The sequence below is a fragment of the Bubalus kerabau genome, chromosome 7 (assembly GCF_029407905.1).
Source record: "Bubalus kerabau isolate K-KA32 ecotype Philippines breed swamp buffalo chromosome 7, PCC_UOA_SB_1v2, whole genome shotgun sequence".
Taxonomy (NCBI): domain Eukaryota; kingdom Metazoa; phylum Chordata; class Mammalia; order Artiodactyla; family Bovidae; genus Bubalus; species Bubalus kerabau.
In genome coordinates this window covers 34,230,305-34,251,867 of record NC_073630.1, presented here as the reverse complement: position 1 = coordinate 34,251,867, position 21,563 = coordinate 34,230,305, and the positions used below count along the sequence as shown (strand labels likewise).

Genomic DNA, 21,563 nt, shown 5'->3' with positions numbered 1-21,563 from the left:
TTACATGGAAAAGTGAGCCCTCAGCCCCCGAGTGACATGCATTTTGGAAGGCCACCTCTAGCCCACAAAGACATGTTCATTGCAGTTTAAAAAAACAATTCCCTCCAAAGAAATACAGCCTGCAAATTCACACGCTACATCCATGATATGTATAATCTTCTCTTTCTGTTCAGAAAATACTCCTGAATGGTTGCACACACTTTGTCAGACCTTAGAGAATTGATGAGTTTCATAGAAACCACTTCCTATGAGAGATGTGTCTGAATATTTTTATGGTGTACAGAAAAGTGTGTGCCCAGGATCTAGTGATACATAAGCAAATAGGAAAATGTTTAGATGAATATAAATCAGCCATTATGGAGTCTTATGTGTGTGGATCACAATAAACTTTGACTGTGTGGATCACAATAAACTGTGGAAAATTCTGAAGGAGATGGGAATACCAGACCACCTGACCTGCCTCTTGAGAAATCTTTATACAGGTCAGGAAGCAACAGTTAGAACTGGACATGGAACAACAAATTGATTCCAAATAGGAAAAGGAGTACGTCAAGGCTGTATCTTGTCACCCTGCTTATTTAACTTCTATGCAGAGTACATCATGACAAACGCTAGGCTGGATGAAGCACAAGCTGGAATTGAGATTGCCGGGAGAAATATCAATAAACTCAGATATGCAGATGACACCACCCTTATGGCAGAAAGTGAAGAAGAACTGAAGAGCCTCTTGATGAAAGTGAAAGAGGAGAGTGAAAAAGTTGGCTTAAAACTCAACATTCAGAAAACAAAGATCATGGCATCTGGTCCCATCACTTCATGGGAAATAGATGGGGAAACAGTGGAAACAGTGGCTGACTTTATTTTGGTCTCCAAAATCACTGCAGATGGTGACTGCAGCCATGAAATAAAAAGACGCTTACTCCTTGGAAGAAAAGGTATGACCAACCTAAACAGCATATTAAAAAGCAGAGACATTACTTTGCCAACAAAGGTCCATCTAGTCAAGGCTATGGTTTTTCCAGTAGTCCTGTATGGATGTGAGAGTTGGACTATAAAGAAAGCTGAGGAGCTGAAGAATTGACGCTTTTAAACTGTGGTGTTGGAGAAGACTCTTGGGAGTCCCTTGGACTGCAAGGAGATCCAACCAGTCCATCCTAAAGGAAATCAGTCCTGAATGTTCAACTGACGTTGAAGCGGAAACTCCCGTACCTTGTGCACCTGATGAGAAGAGCTGACTCATTTGAAAAGACCCTGATGCTGGGAAAGATTGAAGGCGAGAGGAGAAGGGGACAACAGAAGATGAGATGGTTGGATGGCATCACCGACTCAATGGACATGAGTTTGAGTAAACTCCGGGAGTTAGTGATGGACAGGGAGGCCTGGCGTGCTGCAGTTCATGGGGTCGCAAAGAGTCAGACACGACTGAGCAACTGAACTGATGGAGTCTTATAATATTTTAATATACTTTATGTTTTTATAATAATTTATTATACTTTATGCTTATATAATAATATGAAAACCAACTTTCTATATGGACATTGGTGCAAATCTATTGGTGCCTAGGTTTTTCTTTTTTTTTAATGTAATCTTGTTTGTCTTCACAGAGTTACTGGCGGTGAACTGTTTGAAGACATAGTGGCAAGAGAGTATTACAGTGAAGCTGATGCCAGGTAAGTGACTTGTCCTGGACAAGATGGAAGACTCAGCACTCACATGATGCTTGTTCAGTATATCTCTACAAATATATCATGGTACTTAGGATTATGAGAATCTCATAATATCGTCTTGGACTTTTCACAAGTCCTCTCTCTCTCAAGGATTTTCAAGATGGTTCTTTGGGAAAAAAAAAATCTATGACTCCGATGTAAACTTGACTTTTAACTAGTATCTATAGTTAGAATATATTTATTTTTTTAAAAGCCTAACTGGAATGACTTCTGATAAAGAAATATACTTTTTATCAAAGTTATGAGAATAAAAAAAAATTGAAACCCTCTGGTCTCTAGATGCTAGGCTTCCCAGTATGATAACCACTAGTCCCATATGACTCTTTTTTTAAAAATTTATTTTATTGATGTATAGTTGATTTACAGTGTTGTATTAATTTCTGCAGTACTTTGCAATACAGCAAAGTGATTTTTGTATTTTTTTCTACTATGCTTTATTACAAGATATTGAATATAGTTAGAATATTGAATATGAATATGAATTTTTGAATCTTGAATATGGTTAGATAGCATCACTGACTCAATGGGCATGAATTTGAGCAAACTCTGGGAGATGGTGAAGGACAAGGAAGCCTGGAGTGCTGCAGTCCATGGGGTTGCAAAGAGTCAGATATGACTTAACAACTGAATAACAGCAGCAATTGAATAGAGTTCCTTATGCTATACAATAGGGCTTTGTTGTTTATACATGTGACTTTTAATTTCAGTTTCAATTACTTTAAATAAAAAGTTCAGTTCCTCAGTTGCACTAGCCCCATTTCAAGTGCTTAATTTCACGAGTGCCTAGTGGCAACAGACTGGACATAGCAAATATAAAGCATTTCCCTCATCACAGAAAATTCCATGAATAGCCCACGTCCAATCAGAGATCATAAAAAGAAACAGACTCCAAAAGCCCCAGTGGTCTCCTTAAAACATTATGAACTATTTAACTCTTTGAAAATTTCATTACAGTCCTTGGAACTCTCACTTGAAAAAATACTTACTCAGGTACTTCAGAGGGTTCAAGAAGATTTCCCAATCTTGTTAATTGGCAACATTTTTACAGAAGTTAAAAATGGCTAACATTTTGTCTCAATTGAGCCTTCCTAGGCTACTCAAAGGCAATGTTTTTGGAGTGAAGTAACATTAATTTACTTGCGGAGACATTACTTAGACTGCATGGTGTTAATTTCCTTGGCATTTCTTATATGTATTCTGTAGTTAGAACCCATTTTGAAAAATCTGGCCATGAGTGATTAGCTCCTTACTAGCCATGTAAATGCGAGGTTATGTGTATTCAGTTACGGTGGTCTGTTGCCTGCCTGTGCTCTCCCGTGATCTCAGAGCTTCCTAAGGCTGCTGCCTCCCTGGCAGCCTGGCCCGGGGCATCAGTCAGCTGGTAGCAGGCCCCCATCCCTCCACAGTAGCACATGCATACCCAGGCTCACTTCTGAACTTCTCATTCACCTTCTTGGTTTAATGTTACTGTTTATGACATTTTATGAATCTTATCTGTACCTGACTACACTCTTTACTTTTTTAATGGAATTTCTACTGCCAAAGTCAAATAGAAAGTTCCATGTCACTTAGGATGAGTGAAACATCACTTGTTCAGTCTAAGCCAAATCCTCCCATTAGGCCTCTGAAAAGCACTTCAGAATAGCCTTGGAAGTAACTATTTTCCCACTTGCCAAGAGAATAATCTTTTTTATCAAGGTAATAAAAAGTTAAGAAATGTCCTTTATTTTGCTTTTCAAAGTTATTTTAAACAGGTTGTTATTGTGTTTCAAAACACTGGTTGAAATTAGAGACTATTTTCAGCCCTAAGATAACAGGATAGACCCTAAGTGTTGGATCATTTCATATACATGTTTATATTAAATTTTGAAATTTACTATAGGACAGTTTAGGATAGGTCTCACACATAATTAAGGAGAAGAAACATTCTCTTGTCAACCATATGCATAAAGAGTAAGTAACTTGTAAAAATCTGTTTAGTACTAGCCCTCAAGAAGTTAAGAATTGAATTCATTCTCACTAGTCACATATGGTGAAGCTTATTTAATATAAATTATTGTTTACTTCTCTATTTTCTGTTATTCATTAGGACTAAAAACTTATACCAATGGCTTGAGATGAAAGAGTAAAGTATTCCTAACAAGAAGTATAATGTGAACATTACTGTAGAAGGAAAAAAAGCTATATGATTAGCAAATAATTACCAACAGTCCAGGAAGCTGTGTAGTCAAAAACAACCAATCTCAAGCTCTTTTAGTGGTACACTTAAATCGAGTTAGAGCTAGAAAATCACAATCATGATCGCTGTGATACTTATGTTGTAATAAATCAGATAGATGATTACTTTTTTTTAATTCAATAATTTACTTTGGAGTAGTAGTATTTTGTACATTAAATGATTGAAAATGTCCTCGCTAAAGTATTTGCTTAATCCTTGAATGAATGAATGCAGTTCTGTAATATACCTGGGTTTGAATCACACAGTGAACTTGTGCAGAATTCATCAGTGTAATACGTCCTGCGTTACTGTATGTCAGATGACAGCTCATGGGACCTTACCGATGCCCATCAGTGATGTCTTCCCTCTAATTTAATTCGCAGTCTATTTGACGTAGCATAAATTGTACATTTTACCATAGGAATAAAAGTCTTCTTTCACTGAGGTGATGGAAATGTGTCAGACAACCACCAGTGCTCCAGGGGATTGAAAATTTTATTTTTACTTTTTAAGTTTTTATTCCTTCCCCAAAGTATGGCTATACTGAAGAGGGGATTTTTTAATACCATGGATTTACTTTAAATTCTCCTTCTAAAAAAAAATAAAAAAAATTCTCCTTCTGTTACTGGAGACGTGCATTAGTTTTCCTATTATGCATTATATAAGCAGCACCATTTCTAAAGTCAAAATGGTAAATGTCTCCCTCCGTTTTTTTTAACCCTTGTCTCACCTGCCACTTCATTTGTGTTACCCTCTTGTTTCAACACCTATGTTTAATTGTGACCTCAGATTTTAAACAGTTTAGATGTGTATAAGAAATACCCATAAATTTTATTTCACTAAAGAATTTTCCCAGAACTTGGTGGGAATTATTTATAAAATTTCCTAGAATTATTTATAAAAGTTTTCTCCCTGAATATGGAAATTTTGACTTCTATAAACAAATGATTAATAGAGTTGCAATGAAAGAAAACACAGCTCAAATTGTTTTGTCTGAACATGTCACAAATTCTGTGTTGGATGTCATTTTTGTTACTGCCAGAATTAGCTTTATCCAGCATTATTTAATTCCAGTGTAAAGCTAAAAAATGTGAAAAATATAATTTTTGTTCGTTTGTGTGTTTCGTTCAGATTTTCATTTTATTTTGTATTCTGTGATTCTGTGCCTTTAAAATGCTCTCCCTTCCATTCTGCCCTTGTATCTTTGCAGTCATTGTATACAGCAGATTCTAGAAAGTGTAAATCATTGTCACCTAAATGGCATAGTGCACAGGGATCTGAAGGTCAGTATATGGAGTCCGTACATCTGAATCAGAGGAAGTGTTTTTTTGTTTTTTTCTGGGGAAAGGGCAGAGGGTGGGTGTTGTACAATTGTTCCCTTGCCTTTCCCAACTTTTCCTTAAAATGACTAAACGATGACATAATAATGCATGATGCCTCTTTCAGTTTGCTCATCTACAGGCTAAATATACATCATAGCAAAAAGGGAAGGACAGCACTGGACACACAGCTCTTAAGGTTCCGAAGAGTAAACCAGAGACGGTTTGGGGGCAGGCTTTCCTGAGATGTCCAGCATTGGCCTGGAAATAACCCTTGGCCTGTGATGTATGTCCGCCTGTAGAGCTAAACACCACTTCTGTTCTGAGACCGTGGGTTGCTGTAGCAGAACAACTGGTTCCTCATTGCTCCGTTTGAGTCCGATGAACCCTCAGGCAAGAGATAATAATTGCCAGCTAAATTAAAGCATGCGAAGTTAATGATTTATCAAAAATTCATTACGTATCCTAATTTAACCTTAATGGAGCCTTGACTGCTAATGTGACAGCTTTCAAATGATACGAGAAAAATGGGAGAGAAGAGGGAAACAGCTGTTTTTGTGTGGAGTGAAGGTGGAACACAAAATCTATAAAAACTAGACTTGTGTTCCAGTTCATTTCCTGTGAGGATTTATAACTGGGAAAAGAGCTCCTGAATTTGATGTTTTTAAGATGGAGTTTTCTAGAACAAGTGAACCTACATTTTGGCCCACATCTGGCAAGATCCTGATTGTCCTGAGGTAGTAGTCACTCGACTCGAGCGTATGTTTACGTGACTGAAGATGTTTAAACACAACCCCAGTTGTCTGCTCGTTTTGCACTTGAACCCAGTCTCTCTGAGGGTATACAGACAGTGAGTGTAAGCTTGGAACTAACACACGCCCCCTGGTGTTTGCATGCAGTCATTGCATTCAGCAGATCCTGGAGGCTGTGCTGCACTGCCATCAGATGGGCGTAGTCCATCGGGACCTGAAGGTGAGTAATGCCCTGGGAGAAGACAAACCACCACACAGTTCCTAGTGACTGTTCAGCTGCAGTTATGCCTGTAAAGGCAAAAATATGAGCAATAAAGTTCTGCGGACTCTTTCCAACACATAATGAAAACACTTTCCCTCACCACAGTGCTCTAATGCACAGTTGAGACTTATATAAACCCCATTTCATCCAGAGAGACATCATCTCCTAACATGAACAATAAGCAGGTTATATTTTCTTTCTCCAAAGACAGGATACAGCATTTAATGTGACTCTGAGTAGAACTGATGATCTCCTCTTCTCTTTAAACTTGTTCTGTGAACGTATTGGCATGTTTGTTGATCAAACTCATACTTTATGTACCTATATTTTGTAAGTGGTTATCAAAATTATAAAGTAAATAGAGATGAATGTATGTAGATTTTTGGCCCATGAGATTGGTGCTAACGGCCTTCATTGTGGGTAGTAAAGTCTTTTCCCAGGAATTCTGAGGACACTGAGTCTTCCTGTGTTTTTATTTATTTGTATTTCTAGGGGTCAAGATACTATTGTGTTTTAAAACAGATGGAAAAAGGGTAAAGCAAATCTTATTATCAAATAGTATATATGAACCATATATAGCTACATCCTAGTACTTTTAAGACTTGACTCAGTTTCTGATAACCATTGAGAATGAGAAGTGTTTAGATCATTTAGAAATTAAACATTTCAGAGATGACTGTCTTGTTCTTAATTCTCTGACCTCTTCTCTCAGCATTCTAGCTTTACTGATGACATTTCAGAGAAATAGTGAACACCTAGAAATTTAAATGGAGGAAAAATCCTGGGTGGGCAACACAGCGCATGGGATCACTGTGTAGCTGTGATTTTTCATTTGAAACCTCAGCCTTTTCCAGGCTTGAGTAGAAAGGTGGCAAAGGGTAGGTCAGAATGTCTGAAACTGTCATGTGTGCAGTACCTAGGCATACTTCCTTTGTCACTGTACTTTCCATTCATTTTCTGTGTTCTAGAAGAATATTTCTTCAGCGATTCACAGCAAGTTACTTGAAGATGTGATCTGTAAGCAAAACATGGCCTTTTCTAGAACCTTCCTTTGATTTCAGTCTGAGTCTGAGAGCTTGTACCAAATTTACCCATCAGGAAAAAGGAAAAAGAATGTGTTCCTTTGAAAATTCATATAAATGGCAATCACCTCAAAAACTGCTTAGTAGCCACATAAAGGCAGTACCCTTTTTGTTACTTCTTAGAACTCACAGTGCTGCTTTCCTTTTTAAGTGACTGTGTGCAGACATACACCTTGCTTGTGCTGTTCTTACTGTGTAATAAATTTATCATTTGAGATATTTTACTTCGTTTTATGTAATTAAAAGTATACTCTAAAAGCCATGATGAAAAATGCATTTTGTTCCAGGACTTTCAAAATACATTTTTTGAGGTCTTGATATTGCACTTCTGTAAATGTCCAAACCCAGCTGAGTCCTTCAAAGACTGGAACTTTTATCAGAGGGGGCAGTGAGCCTAGGCTGTGACATGGGAAGAAAAAGATACTTTCTGACATATGAGCTAAAGTCACTAGTTAAAAACTCTGGCAGGTGATTTCCAGAAGAGGCTACTGCTGAAAGCAATTAGCCTGCTGCATCACCCCAGAGATTTCGTTCACGGGAGGAAAGTGTTTTTGCTTTCCATTCTTACTCTGATTTAAGGAGACGATAGAGATGAACTTCTGATGAAGCTTGTTATAATTTCTGTAATTGTTGTCTTAGTTTCTGTCAAATCACTGACTTGGATGAACCTCAGTTGAGTCTAGTTCTTAATAGGCCATGACATAAACTTACTAACAAAGGCCCGAACCTGTGTGCAAAGGGCAGCTTAAGTGTGTTCTGTCGCTGGCTTTGATTTGTGGCTTTTATACCCACGATGCATAATCTGATAAGTATACCACTTGTAACAGCACATTTACCAATATATTAAAATGAAAAAGATCAGCTGCTGAAATCTATTATCAGGCTTTAAGCAAAAATGTTGCCCTTACAATTATTAGGCCATATATTTTTGCTTCCAGAGCAAGATTCACATGTTAATTCATGTACAATAGACACAATTTAATTTGTCCATATCAGTGAGATAAAGACACAGGATGTATTACCTTTATCATCATCATCATCAGGCACCTGTGAGCATAGGAGTACTGTACAGGTTGTCTATAAACCCCTCTGAGGATAATAGCCCTTTGTGTTCCTTTCCAGTACCTAACGCAGAACCTTGTCCCTGGTTAACACTTGTAGCATAGTCCTTCAATTCAGGAATGAATAAAGTTCAACCCAAAGGACGCTTGTCACTTAAAAGCCAACACTGAGTAAAACAGGCTGTTGTGACATATTAATTAATGCTGAATAAAAGAGGATAAGCATATCCTCTTTGATTCAGTGGTAACATGAAGATCTCTTTTTTAATATTTTAATAACTTCCACTTTGAGGGGCTCTTTAGACAGTAGGCTTCACCAGATGGAAACTTACCAGGACCTAGAGACAAGGCTAGGGCACAGCAGGCAACTTGAGGGTGTCCCAGAGACAACAGCAGGAGACAGGTCAGGGTGGTGAGATGCTGGAGGCACGTCAGGCCACCCCGGGCAGCATCCAGTGGGTTCCTGGACCACAGTCTTTTGTCTAAGGTGCATTCGGTGTCAGGCCAGTGGATGTAGACCTACTAGGGAGGCCCAGCAGTGGTGACGTAGCCATAGGACTCTAGTTCAGGGATACGAGAGGGTTTGGATCAAGGCAGAACCTTACTAAAAAGTAAAAGGGCCACAGCTGCCATTTATCAAGCAGTTGCTCTATACCCTGCCCTGTATTATCATACGGATCTTCAGAATAACTTCATGACGAAGGTACCATGACTGTCTCCATGTTACCCAAGAGGAGATTAGCAACCATGAGGAAAAGGACTTGTTCAGGGGCGCATAGCTAGTAAGACAGGATTTGTGCCCAAGCAGCTGGGCTCCAGGGTCTGCAAGCTTAATCCCTATCACTTCTCAGTTCAGTTAGATGAATGAATTGAAAACCCTTACAGAGACCAAAGAAGAGTTCAAAACAGTGATGGGAAAGTAATTTTACCAGTAACATTAAGAGTTATTTGGGGGAATGGATCTACATTTAGTGAATCAAGAGATTAAAATAATCTCCATCTGTGGCTTTTCAGAACTATACAAAATTTGTATCATTAGGAATAAGAGAATAAGGTATAGTTAAGACATAATGTAGAGTAGGAGGACAGCATAAATTTTGACAAAAGACTAGTGTAAAAAGTGAAAATGTTCTGTTTAGGAAATCAGTAAGGTGGTGTTGTCCACAGCCTTTGGAAAATGAGACATCGAGAAGAATGAAATGGATTTGCCACACTTAATTTAGGCCACATCAAGACAATCATTTTGGAGTCTTTAAAAAGCAGATCATTTATGAAGACAGGATTACTATAATGTGGTATGATATTTGTGTAAACTGATAATTAAAAATTCAGGTATCCAAAGAGAAGAACAAACATTAATCAAGTATTTCTCGAGCACTTACTAAGGCCCTGTCTTAGCTTTAGGCATATATTACACAGCAAAACAAAAACAAACCTTGTATACATGGAACATACAGGCCAATGAGTTAAAGATCCCTTAAACATATGTGGAAGCTATATCCATGCTGCTCCTCCCAGAAAGACGAAAGTACATCAGATAGGCACTGCCTCCAGAAATATACTAGGTCGAAAAGAGGCTGCAGTAAGAAGTGACAGCTCTCCATGTCACAGGAAATGAATATCAAGTCAGATGAGTTCTCTCGTGTAAGAGCCTGGAGAATACAATTTCTGTGAATCAGTTGACAGAAGGAAGTAAGGCAAAAGAGACAGCTGTATAGCTGTACTTTTTCAAATAACCATTTTTCACACAAAGTAGTAAAATTTCTTCAGTTCAAAGTGTATCAGAAGTGGTTACTAAACTGCCTCATGAGCAGCTCTCTGGATAAGAGGCTGCTGCTGCTAAGTCGCGTCAGTCGTGTCCGACCCTGTGCGACCCCACAGACGGAAGCCCAACAGGCTCCCCTGTCCCTGGGATTCTCCAGGCAAAAACACTGGAGTGGGTTGCCATTTCCTGCTCCAATGCATGAAAGTGAAAAGTGAAAGGGAAGTCACTCAGTCGTGTCTGACTCTCAGCGACACCATGGACTGCAGCCTACCAGGCTCCTCCATCCACGGGATTTGCCACGCAAGAGTACTGGAGTGGGGTGCCATTGCCTTCTCCGGATAAGAGGCTGCATACATACAACTTAATCTTTTAGCAACAAATAGGTACTGGTGAATTGCCTTGGCAGAAAATATTGTTTTCTTAAAGCCTACCTCCTGAAGAACAGTGTTATTTAATGGAAAAATCATTAGATGGGTAGATGAATATAAGATTGATATGTAGATAGATAGAAGGATAGATATTTTAGTGAAGATAGTAATTCTGGAAATTTGGGAGGATTTTTAACGCTTTCATAGACACAAAATTAAATGTATGACCAGAAAAGAAAGAAATTCATTTTCTGGAAATGTGACAAGCACTCAGTAAATCCTTGTCACCGTGGGTAGCTATGTCAGATAGTGATTTCTGCATTTTCCTTGATTGCAAAATCACAAGTATTTTACTTTTCACAGAATCATCTTTAAAAATAAAAGCTTGAAGACTATATCATAGTCTTTATTTTTTTTTAATTTTATTTTATTTAACTTTACAATATTGTATTGGTTTTGCCATATATCAAAATGAATCTGCCACAGGTATACATGTGTTCCCCATCCTGAACCCTCCTCCCTCCTCCCTCCCCATACCATCCCTCTGGGTCGTCCCAGTGCACCAGCCCCAAGCATCCAGTATCGTGCATCAAACCTGGACTGGCGACTCATTTCATATATGATATTATGCATATTTCAATGCCATTCTCCCAAATCATCCCACCGTCTCCCCCTCCCACAGAGTCCAAAAGACTGTTCTATACATCAGTGTCTCTTTTGCTGTCTCGTATACAGGGTTATTGTTACCATCTTTCTAAATTCCGTATATATGCGTTTGTATACTATATTGGTGTTTTTCTTTCTAGCTTACTTCACTCTGTATAATAGGCTCCAGTTTCATCCACCTCATTAGAACTGATTCAAATGTATTCTTTTTAATGGCTGAGTAATACTCCATTGTGTATATGTACCACAGCTTTCTTATCCATTCATCTGCTGATGGGCATCTAGGTTGTACATATAGATACATTACAAACTATGTGACGAATTCCATAATTTATTTAGTCATTCTCCTGTTCCTTTATGAAGTACTTGGTGTATGTAAGGCTGTGGAGAAACAGTAGGTGATTGGTGAAGTCCCACTGTGGTTACACTCTGGTTCTCTCATCTACTTGATAGTGTGTGCTGATAATTAATGTTAGAAGTACATCAAGAAACAGGAATGTAATACAGAGTGATTCTTTTGAACTTGCTCATATATGCACAGTGATAGAAATAGAACTTCCTCATGACAAACTTAGAGCGCACTCCTCAGCTAGAAACTCCCCATGCTGAGTGCATAAATTCAGGCATCCACCACGTGAAAAGCAAAGCAAAATCAAAGCAAAAGTCGCTTGTACCGTATGCACCAGAGGACCTCCACCATATGTAGGAAAGAGCCTGACATGCAGGCTTTTCAGTTCATGCAAGATTTCATTTAGTTGAATTTTTAGGAGCTTTGTTCACACCTTCTTTGGTAAAGAAGTGACTGAAAACACACCAAAGCACTGACTGATTAACTTCATATTGGAATATTGATACTTTCCACTAGAGGAAAGAAATTTAAAAAGACTTTCACTTCTTAAAAGCCAATATCCAGGGGGGTGTAAGAATCAAATCATATAGAATAATAAAACTCATAGCTTGCTGTTTTATAATATTCATAAAAAGCAAAACATTTAAAGAAAGTAAAATACACATGATTTCACTAAACATAAGATCCATATGTTTGAGTTTACTGGCTAGTTATCATGCATATGTGCATGGATAAATCTGTCTTATGACTAATGTTGAAGATGTTTATATGACCCACATTGAAGATGATCATCGCTTCTGCTGAATCACTTCTTTAATAAACATCATGCTAATTTAGAAATCCTCGTGATATGTTTGTGACATTTTTAAGAAGCAAAGATTAAATTATGCCTTTTTCATAAGTTTTCCCATGTTTTATTTGAATATGGGTAGTAAATATTTTTGAGTACTTTAAATTCTTCTTAAAATATCTACTGAATGGATTACCACTTGAAAATGAATGATTTTTATATCTCACAATCACATCTTTAAAAGGAAGGGATCAGGAAATCTGACCTCAAGCCCTACCTTCATCTTTTTGAACTTCCCTACCTCATTTAGAAAAAGAGGGATTTGAGTTAGTTTATCTCCCAAGTCTCTTGCAATTCTGAAAGTGATTCCAGAAACTTGCCTCAGGACTTTGAGATACTTGAACAGTTTCAAGAAAACCCCAAATCGTGATGAAAGAAGTTGCCATTGTATCCATATGGAAGTACAGAACAAAACTTGCAAACAGTTGCTGCTCATTACAGCTGATATGCTATAAATGGTTGTTGACACCAAGACCAGATGTCGTGGAAAATCCTGCATCATTAGGAAGCAATGGGGTGGGGAAGGAACCTGTGTGTGAGAATGTCAGTAGAATCTATTTAAAAACCAATCTAAACAGTGATGCATTATAAGAATCTAGGGGTAATCTCAATGTGTAAATATTAACATAATAGATTGCACTTAATTTAGAAATGCAGACATTTCTCAAGTCATGAGCATTCATTACAGATATTAAGTGTTCTGCACATTTGAAATGGCCAGCTGCACTGGAGTGTAATAGCTGATCACTAATGCATATAATGTCCCTTATAGAGGACAAACCCCTGTGATAAAATCCAATGGGGTTTTATAACTTTATACATACTGTTGTAAGATTTTAAAATATATATATTTGTAATGTTCATTTGTGAGATGAAGAACTGGTTAATTAGCTTCAAAGGTCTGAATAGCCCAAATCCACATAGTTAATAAGAATCAGGCCCAGGACATAAATCCATATCTTCCTTTTCTATCTAGATCATAGTGCTGTACCCCCATGTTCAAACATGGTTGTGTTGGAAGACTGGAGTTTCTGATCTCACCTTTCTGAGTTGTTTTAGAAGGTCAGAATAGTAGAATATTAGCAATTAATAGTGTAATGGTGACCCTTTCTATAAGGAAGTAGCCACTAATTTGGTGAGAGATTCTACTATTTCAGCTTTTGTGGAATATAATCACAAATTATCTTACTTTCTGTAGACATTCATAATCTAAATTTATCTACTTGCCAATGAACTTTTGTAGTGCAATATGTTCTTAAGTTGGAAGCTATCTGAATGGTAGCAATTAAAATCAGGATAAATGTGTACTGCCCTGGTTTAAATGCTGCTTTAGAAAATCTTGGTGATTAAATCTCCTGTATCCTTGCAGAACATGATAAAAAGATTATTCAAACAAACATATTCCAAAGAGTTGACTATAAATCAAAAGTATGTGATATTTTTAATGTTTCTTTGATGCTGGCCATTAGAAGCAATCTTGTGATAAAATATTTTATAAAGCAAGTAATCCTTTAATAAAGGCAGTAATCATCCTCATTTTTCAGTTTGTATTCCATAATTCTATATTTTAGGTTTGCCTAAAAGATATGCTTAAACATGAAGTCATTTCAGTGCTATTAATATTTGAATCTATACAGTAACCTGGAAATAGCCGTGCCTTTTCCTGTGCATAACTACAGCTGAACAGTCTTCTTGGGTATAAGGTGAAACACTGGTCCAGATGGATTTATTATTTCCTGGATAAGTCACAGAGATTGTCTCTAGGTATGAGTATTTGCCTCAGTCATTCCGAGACTATGCATCAGAAAACTCCAGGGCGTTCCCTTTCTTCTGAATTGGCAGATACTTGGTGTACAAGGGCATAATGCACCCAGCACTGCCCAGAACTTTTTGATTTATTAAGAAGAATAAAAGCACATTGAATTGTTTATAAGTTTATTCATTGATGACGCTGGCATTTGGTCAACAAACTTAAATACCACTTGAAAAGACCTAAAATGATTGCTATTTCTAAAGCAATTGGAACTGTTTCCCTAAAGGAGTCTGTGCTTGACAAATTAAGACAGATGGGTATTAGCAGAGATCTCTGACGTCTCAATGCTTTTGAATATGAAGGTCACAGAGAAATAAACTATTACCAATTGTTTGTGTTTTCTTCCAAGGTATTTATTCCATAAATTAATAGCTGGCCAATCACTTCTTGATTAAATGAGAAGGTACATAAATGAAGTGACCATAAGTTTTAGTTTTGAAAATAAAATGTTAAATATTAATCATATAGCCTGGTTAGATACTATAGTATAGTGATAGATAAACAAGAATTCCAAGTAATTTCGAATGTTAGATTTTACTGAAAGTTATTTTAGCGTGGAGATCTTTCATATTCTTAAGACATGTTCATCCCAACATCCAAATTAAGTTTTCATATTTTTAGCATTTAGGTAAAAACCCTGTCAGCCATAAAACATTATAAAGTTTTCCTTAAAATTACCATTTGTCATAACAGTGGTGAATCTGATGGCAGTGAGCAGCAATAGCCCGAAGAAGTCTGGTACTCAATTAAAACTTACTTGCCTACACTTCAGTTCTTGTAGACTTAAGCTAATTTCTTCTGAGCTCTGGTTATGAGTCTTTGCTAATTTGCATGGCTGGCTTAATTAATAAATATTGGTTTAGGCTGTGTTTACACAAGGTCAAAACAACAACAGAATTGACTAATTCAGTAAGGAAAAAAAGTAGCAAATTTCATGAAAAAAAATTGAAATCAGTTGTTTGATAACATACAAACAAAACCAATTTGATTAATGGAATGTTTAAATGTTTCAGACAGTTGTTTTGGCATTTGGAGAGTCCATTGTTTCCCAACTTTTTTCAGTCTGAGACACCTCTAAATTTGCTGAGTTTTAGCCCAAGGTTGGAAGATATTGAACCACTCTCCCAAATACACATACCAATCCAGACAGACATTCATCCAGATACCTAAGGATCTAAGGATGATAGATTTACATTATGCATTAATTGGCCTCCTTTTCCTGACCAACTTTTCCCTTCATTTCTTAAAACCCACAAAGGCTGTCCAGGGAAAGTCAATACCTGTGGCGGATTCATTTTGATATTTGGCAAAACTAATACAATTATGTAAAGTTTAAAAATAAAATAAAATAAAAAAAAGAATTTGTCATGGTGCTTATTTTCAAAGTACCAATGTGTCTTGATGACCCGGTTGGGAAACAGTGGTGTAGACACAGCCTTATTCCAGGATTGAGTTATCAGTCCTTGAGTGTCCTTGAGTAATGATAAATACCTGAGAAAATTAAAATGTGTCTCTCTTATAGTATTCTGACATGTGAAAATAAATATATAAGTAATATTTTGAAGACATATACATTATGTTTTTAAAAACTAGCTTATGGAAAAAAAAAAGCCAACTATAACATTTGGCACTTAAGAGTAGACGCTTTCTGCCTTTAAGAATAAACAGATTCTTAAAGACAGCAATTTTAATACGTAATCAGAATAAGACTCCAAAATTTGTACAGAAATTGTTTGGAAACAGTGAGGAATGAAAATCACTACATTTGGGTCCAAACTCTTGAAGTCAACTAGGATTTAATTTGCACAGTTTCATTTGCCAAATGTCTGTAGATTGGTCCAACTCTTGTTATCATTTTGCCAAGTTCCCTTCTGCTGAAAAATGCTTGTGCTCTGTTAGGCTTCTAAGCCAATGTCCGTGGCCAAGTCTGGACCTCAAGCAGCACTTGGAAGCATGTGAGCAGGTCAAGACAGGTGCTCCCATTCATTTGCACTCTCCCCAAGTGTATCCTCTCTTCAGCCCAGTATCTCTCCAGGACATATATGCATCTGTCCGAAGCCTGCACACATGATCGTTTGTAATCATTTTCTAACCATATTTTCCCTGGGATTTAGGAATGACAGTCTCTGGAAGAGAGGACAGTGCATGACTTTTTTTTTTTCCTCCTAATCTTACAAAATGTTAGTTTTGAAGAGTCACTTAAAATAGATTCTCACATCAGTCTCTCTTTTCTTTCTAAATAAAGCCTGAGAATTTGCTTTTAGCTAGCAAATCCAAGGGAGCAGCTGTGAAACTCGCGGACTTTGGCTTAGCCATAGAAGTCCAAGGAGACCAGCAGGCGTGGTTTGGTGAGTAGGGCTTCTCCCCCCGCGTGCCGTTTTCACTCTCGGGCTGCAGTCCCATCCCACTTACTAGCCGCAACAAAGCGGAAATGTTCATTCTGACAATTGGCTAGTCTTAAGATAGTGGACTTTTATAAGTACCTAATTTTAGTGACATTAAAAAAGTATAAGTCTAAAAATAAGGGAAAATATAATAGAAGAGCAGTAACACAGACTTTTTTTCTTAAAGAATTGATGAAAAATGGGTGCTGTATTAATTAATAGGAGGATTGCAGTATTCAAAGAGTACTTTGAGAGAAAATTGATTGTCCAAATACAGCCTCACTTGATGCTGAAATCTCCTATGTAACTAGGTACATATTTGCACAATATTTTGCATCTTTTGTGATTAGCAATATTTTAAAAATATTATAAAGTATATATAGAGAAATTTACATAATACATGGTGTTATATATCTATATATGTGTGTGTGAGTTTCATCAAAGTGCCTGTTTCTGCTCTACAATTTTGAAATTTCTATATGATGAAATTTCTGTTTCCTTGCAAGTAAGGACAAGATTAACTCTAAACAAATTTAAATTATATATAGTATTAAATATTTCTGGATTATATTATTTCAAGTTTATGAACTGTTTTGATAAATAAATAATTTTACCCACTGAATTTCTTATGCTTCTCTTTCTGCCATTTCCGAGTATTAATCCATTTTTCAGGTGGTGTCCTAAAATATAACCTCTCCACAAGCTTCAACCTTACTTCTGTTCTCACTTCCAATGTATTGAGATTAGAACTGGAATATAGTTGATGTGAGGAGAAGGCAATGGCACCCCACTCCAGTGTTCTTGCCTGGAGAATCCCAGGGATGGTGGAACCTGGTGGGCTGCCGACTATGGGGTTGCACAGAGTCGGACACGACTGAAGCGACTTAGCAGCAGCATAGTTGATGTGGCTCAGAGGGTAAAGTGTCTGCCTGCAATGTGGGAGACCCGGGTTTGATCCCTGGGTTGGAAAGATCCCCTGGAGCAGGATATGACAACCCACTCCAGTACTCTTGCCTGGAAAATCCCATGGACAGAGAAGCCTTGTAGGCTACAGTTCACGGGGTCGCAAAGAGTCAGACATGAATGAGCGACTTCACTTTCACTTTCATAGTTGATTTAAAATGTGTTAGTTTCAGATGTACAGCAAAGTGAACCAACTATACATATATGTATATCCACTCTTTTTTTAGATTCTTTTCCCCTATAGGCCATTACAGAATATTGAGTAGAGTTCCTTGTGCTCTACTGTAGGTCCTTATTAGTTATCTATTTTATAAATAGCAGTGTGTATGTGCGTGCATGCTAAGTCACCTCGGCCGCGTCTGACTCTTTGTGACCCTATGGACGTTAGCCCGCCAGGCTCCTCTTGTCCATGGGATTCTCCAGACAAGAATGCTGGAATGGGCTGCTATGCCCTCCTCCAGGGGATCTTTCTGACCCAAGGGTCAAACCCCTGTCTCTTATGTCTCCTGAATTTGCAGGCAGATTCTTTACCACTCGCACCACAGTGGTGTGTATATGTCACACTGCTGCTGCTGCTGCTACGTCGCTTCAGTCGTGTCCGACTCTGTGCGACCCCATAGACGGCAGCCCACCAGGCTCCCCCATCCCTGGGATTCTCCAGGCAAGAACACTGGAGTGGCTTGCCATTTCCTTCTCCAATGCATGAAAGTGAAAAGTGAAAGGGAAGTCGCTCAGTCATGTCCGACTCTTCGCAACCCCATGGACTGCAGCCCATCAGGCTCCTCTGTCCATGGGATTTTCCAGGCAAGAGTACTGGAGTGGGGTGCCGTTGCCTTCTCCGATACGTCACACTACTTTACCCCAAATTTATGTTTGTTTTCTACATCTGTGACTCTACTTCTCTGTTGTAAAAAGTTCATTTGAACCTTTTAGACTGCACATAGAAGCTATATCATATATTTGTCTTTGTCTGACTTGCTTCACTCAAGATGACAGTCTCTAGGTCCATCCATGTTGTAGCCAGTGGCAAAATGCCCTTCAGTTTGAATTGCTTGTCCTCTGAACAATAACAACAAATAGAGAGCTCAAGAAATGCTTACTTCTTTTGTTTTCTATACAAGTAGTTTTCTGTATCCCTAAACATACACATGTGCTGAAAAGTACCCAGATCTCCCAGGATTCACCGTCTCTGTCTCATCTGCCCCAGCCACTTAACGGGAGTGGCTGGTGGGGCAGCCTTATCCACCTCCTCTGAAGGCAGCCTAATTCAGGACCTCATCTTGTGCTGCCGGTCCTGCTTCAGTGGTGCCTGACCATTATCCTTGTCTCTGATACCTCTGTTGAATACTGCCTTTTACGTTAAGGTTGTCCTTACTTACCAGGTGAACTTAATACCTCCCAATTTGCCCTTTGTTGTGTCATATTTTGTCATATAACTGGACAAAGCTATTCCACTAACTGCAAACTGAAAAGAGGTAGGACCTAGAATTAGTGCTGTAAATCTGAGATTCAGAGACATCATTTTATCCTAGGAAAGAGTATAATTGACCCTGATAAAGAACATACAGTTACAGGAGTTGGGGTCCAATAGGAAGTACTGGGGCTATCACAGAGATGGGCGGAGCAAATCACTGGAGATATAGAAATGAATTAGAAGGTCCTGCCCTTCAAAACACTCCTACTTGCGTATCAATAAGTATTTAGCAGGCAGCGTGGGAGCACCTGTAACAGAAGCAGTGTAAGGTGCTCTGGAGCACAAGAGAAGAATTGTGGAAATTTCAGTGACTGGGACAAGGCTTCCCCCTTTTTGGTGGCTGAATGGGAGTTTTGTTCACTGACATGCAAGGAGATAAAGGCATTCCAGACAGAGGGATCAACACATTCAAAATTTCAGAGGCATGAAACACTTTTTTCTATTTCAGAAATAGCAATAGGTTGATTACAGCTAAAGTAGAAGGTACACTAAGATGGGGAGCTGATGAAGTAGGAAAGGATTTTATGTTCTTGTGAAGGATTTAGCATTTATCTTAGAGGTTTCAGGAATCTGGTGAAAAATTTTGGGCAGAGGAGGACATAAGTGGGTTTCTGTTAAGTAAGGATTTGGTAGGAGGGTGGCTTTAAGGATAGCCTGCAGGCAAGGGGCCAGTTAAGATAAGGCAGGCGGTCAAAGTACGCCTGAGGAAAGCTTGAGCTAAGGAGTCCCCAGGAGCAAGCAAGTGCCAGGTGACAAGCAGAAAGGACAGCAACCCTGAATTTTAAGGGAATCTGTGTAGAGGAAGTCAGAATCCTGCAAGTTGGGTTCCAAGACAGAACTCTAGTACTTTCTAGAATAAAGCAGGACCCCACTTTACAAGATACCAAAAAAGGGACTTGGGCTCAGGGATGCAATTGCCAGAACTATGTACAAGATGATAATTGGATATCGGAAATAAGCCAGAAGCCTTATTACAGAGCCAAGGATCAAATTTAACACTGACAACTTGGATGATGCTTATAAAAGTATTGAAGTTGAGCTCCTGAAATCTCACTTGTTTGGGTGAGATTTCATCTCTTCTGCTAGATCACAAGCTGTTTGAGGGACTGTATGTAGTACAAAGTTTCTGCTTTTTGAATTAAAATACTGCAGCTGATATCCTGGCTCTGATTCTTAACAACGACATAACATTAGGCAAGTCGCTTTAACTCTGTGAGCTCAGTGTCCTTTTTGGAGATGGAAATAATAAACACTCTTTCATGAGGCTGTCATGAGACGAGACCATTCAAGTAGACCATTGGAATATGCCTGGGTTTTCAAAGCTATTCAGTAAGTTTTCAAAACCGTCTTGGAGTGAAACAGGTCACAGAACCAGCCTACACAGTAAAAGTTGAGTGAATGACTAAATATCAGGCTAGTGAAGCAATAGCATCCATATAAAAGTACACAGATTTTCAAATTGTGATAATTCATTTCTCAAGGCAAGCTGGTCTCAGAGAAACAATGACAGATGGGAAGTAAAATTCCCATTTTTTCTTTGGTATGGTGATAGTCAGCTAAGTTCCTACTAAGATACCTATTAGGGTAATGACTTTTAAAGGATGCATTTTAAGGTCTAAGAAAATCCATCATTTTAAAAGAATAAACAAACATAGTTTCTAAGCTTAGGAGAATACTTTTTTTAGCTTTCTTTTAACTTTTTTTTTTTTGTTTTTAACGGGTTGCAAAGAGTCAGCCATAACTGAGCAACTGAGCACATTCAACTCAAATTTCAGTGACTCCTCCTGGATAACTAAGTGAAGGGCATGTGATGTCCTGCCTTTCTTTTGGGGATATTGCCTGATATATTTTAGGTTTTAGGAAGAAAGGCATGTTTTAGTATGAATGATTTGTTTTGATATTTATTCAGTTTTCTGCCATAGTCTCATGTATTTGGTTAATTTTACATTTTAAAAGATGTAAAGGTTTTGAGTGGGGAAACGTTTATTTTAATAAGAAAAAAGCAGAACTCTTTCTTCATTACGTGTAATGCCAGAGTTTCAAGCTTTTACAGAGTTTTATTTTAATAAATTTGAGGTCTACTCCATATAAGAAAAATTAAACTATTCAAGCCACTCTAGAAGCTCTCTCTTGTGTTTGGTTATTTTTTTCCCTTATTTTCCAGTTCACATATTTGTTTTTCCCGTGTTACTTCTTCGGTCTTTTTTGTACAGAGCCAGAAAGGCCAGAAGTAGTAGCACCCTGTAGCACTCGTGTGAGGCAGACTAGGAGATTTACCGAAGAGAATAGTCTGTTTCTCCTGTGGGATTGGAAATGCTGTTTGCAATCCATTTCTTTCTTTCTTTTTTTTCTTTTTTTTTTTGCTACTAGGAAAAAAAGGATAACTACCATGATCTATTTCTTATGGAAGAATTATTTTGCTTGGTTGCTATTATGTTATTATGTCTGTTGTTTAAATATTAAGGGTTTTTTAACGGCAGTATGTTGCAGCGGATTCTGTATGTAAGTAA

General features: G+C 37.9%; 1 protein-coding gene across 13 annotated transcripts in view; it reads left to right on the top strand.

Moving 5' to 3' along the window:
• Nucleotides 1-21,563, top strand: part of CAMK2D (calcium/calmodulin dependent protein kinase II delta) — a 314,733-nt gene that overhangs the window by 230,644 nt on the left and 62,526 nt on the right. For 10 of the 13 annotated variants that reach the window (XM_055588019.1, XM_055588015.1, XM_055588016.1 and 7 more), the window contains exons 5-7: nucleotides 1,605-1,670; nucleotides 5,156-5,228; nucleotides 16,478-16,580. In XM_055588019.1, coding sequence (XP_055443994.1) covers nucleotides 1,605-1,670; nucleotides 5,156-5,228; nucleotides 16,478-16,580 — 242 coding nt within the window. Of the gene's footprint in view, nucleotides 1-1,604; nucleotides 1,671-5,155; nucleotides 5,229-6,163; nucleotides 6,237-16,477; nucleotides 16,581-21,563 lie in introns of all 13 variants that reach the window. The other 3 variants (XM_055588024.1, XM_055588026.1, XM_055588025.1) reach the window with 1 other exon arrangement.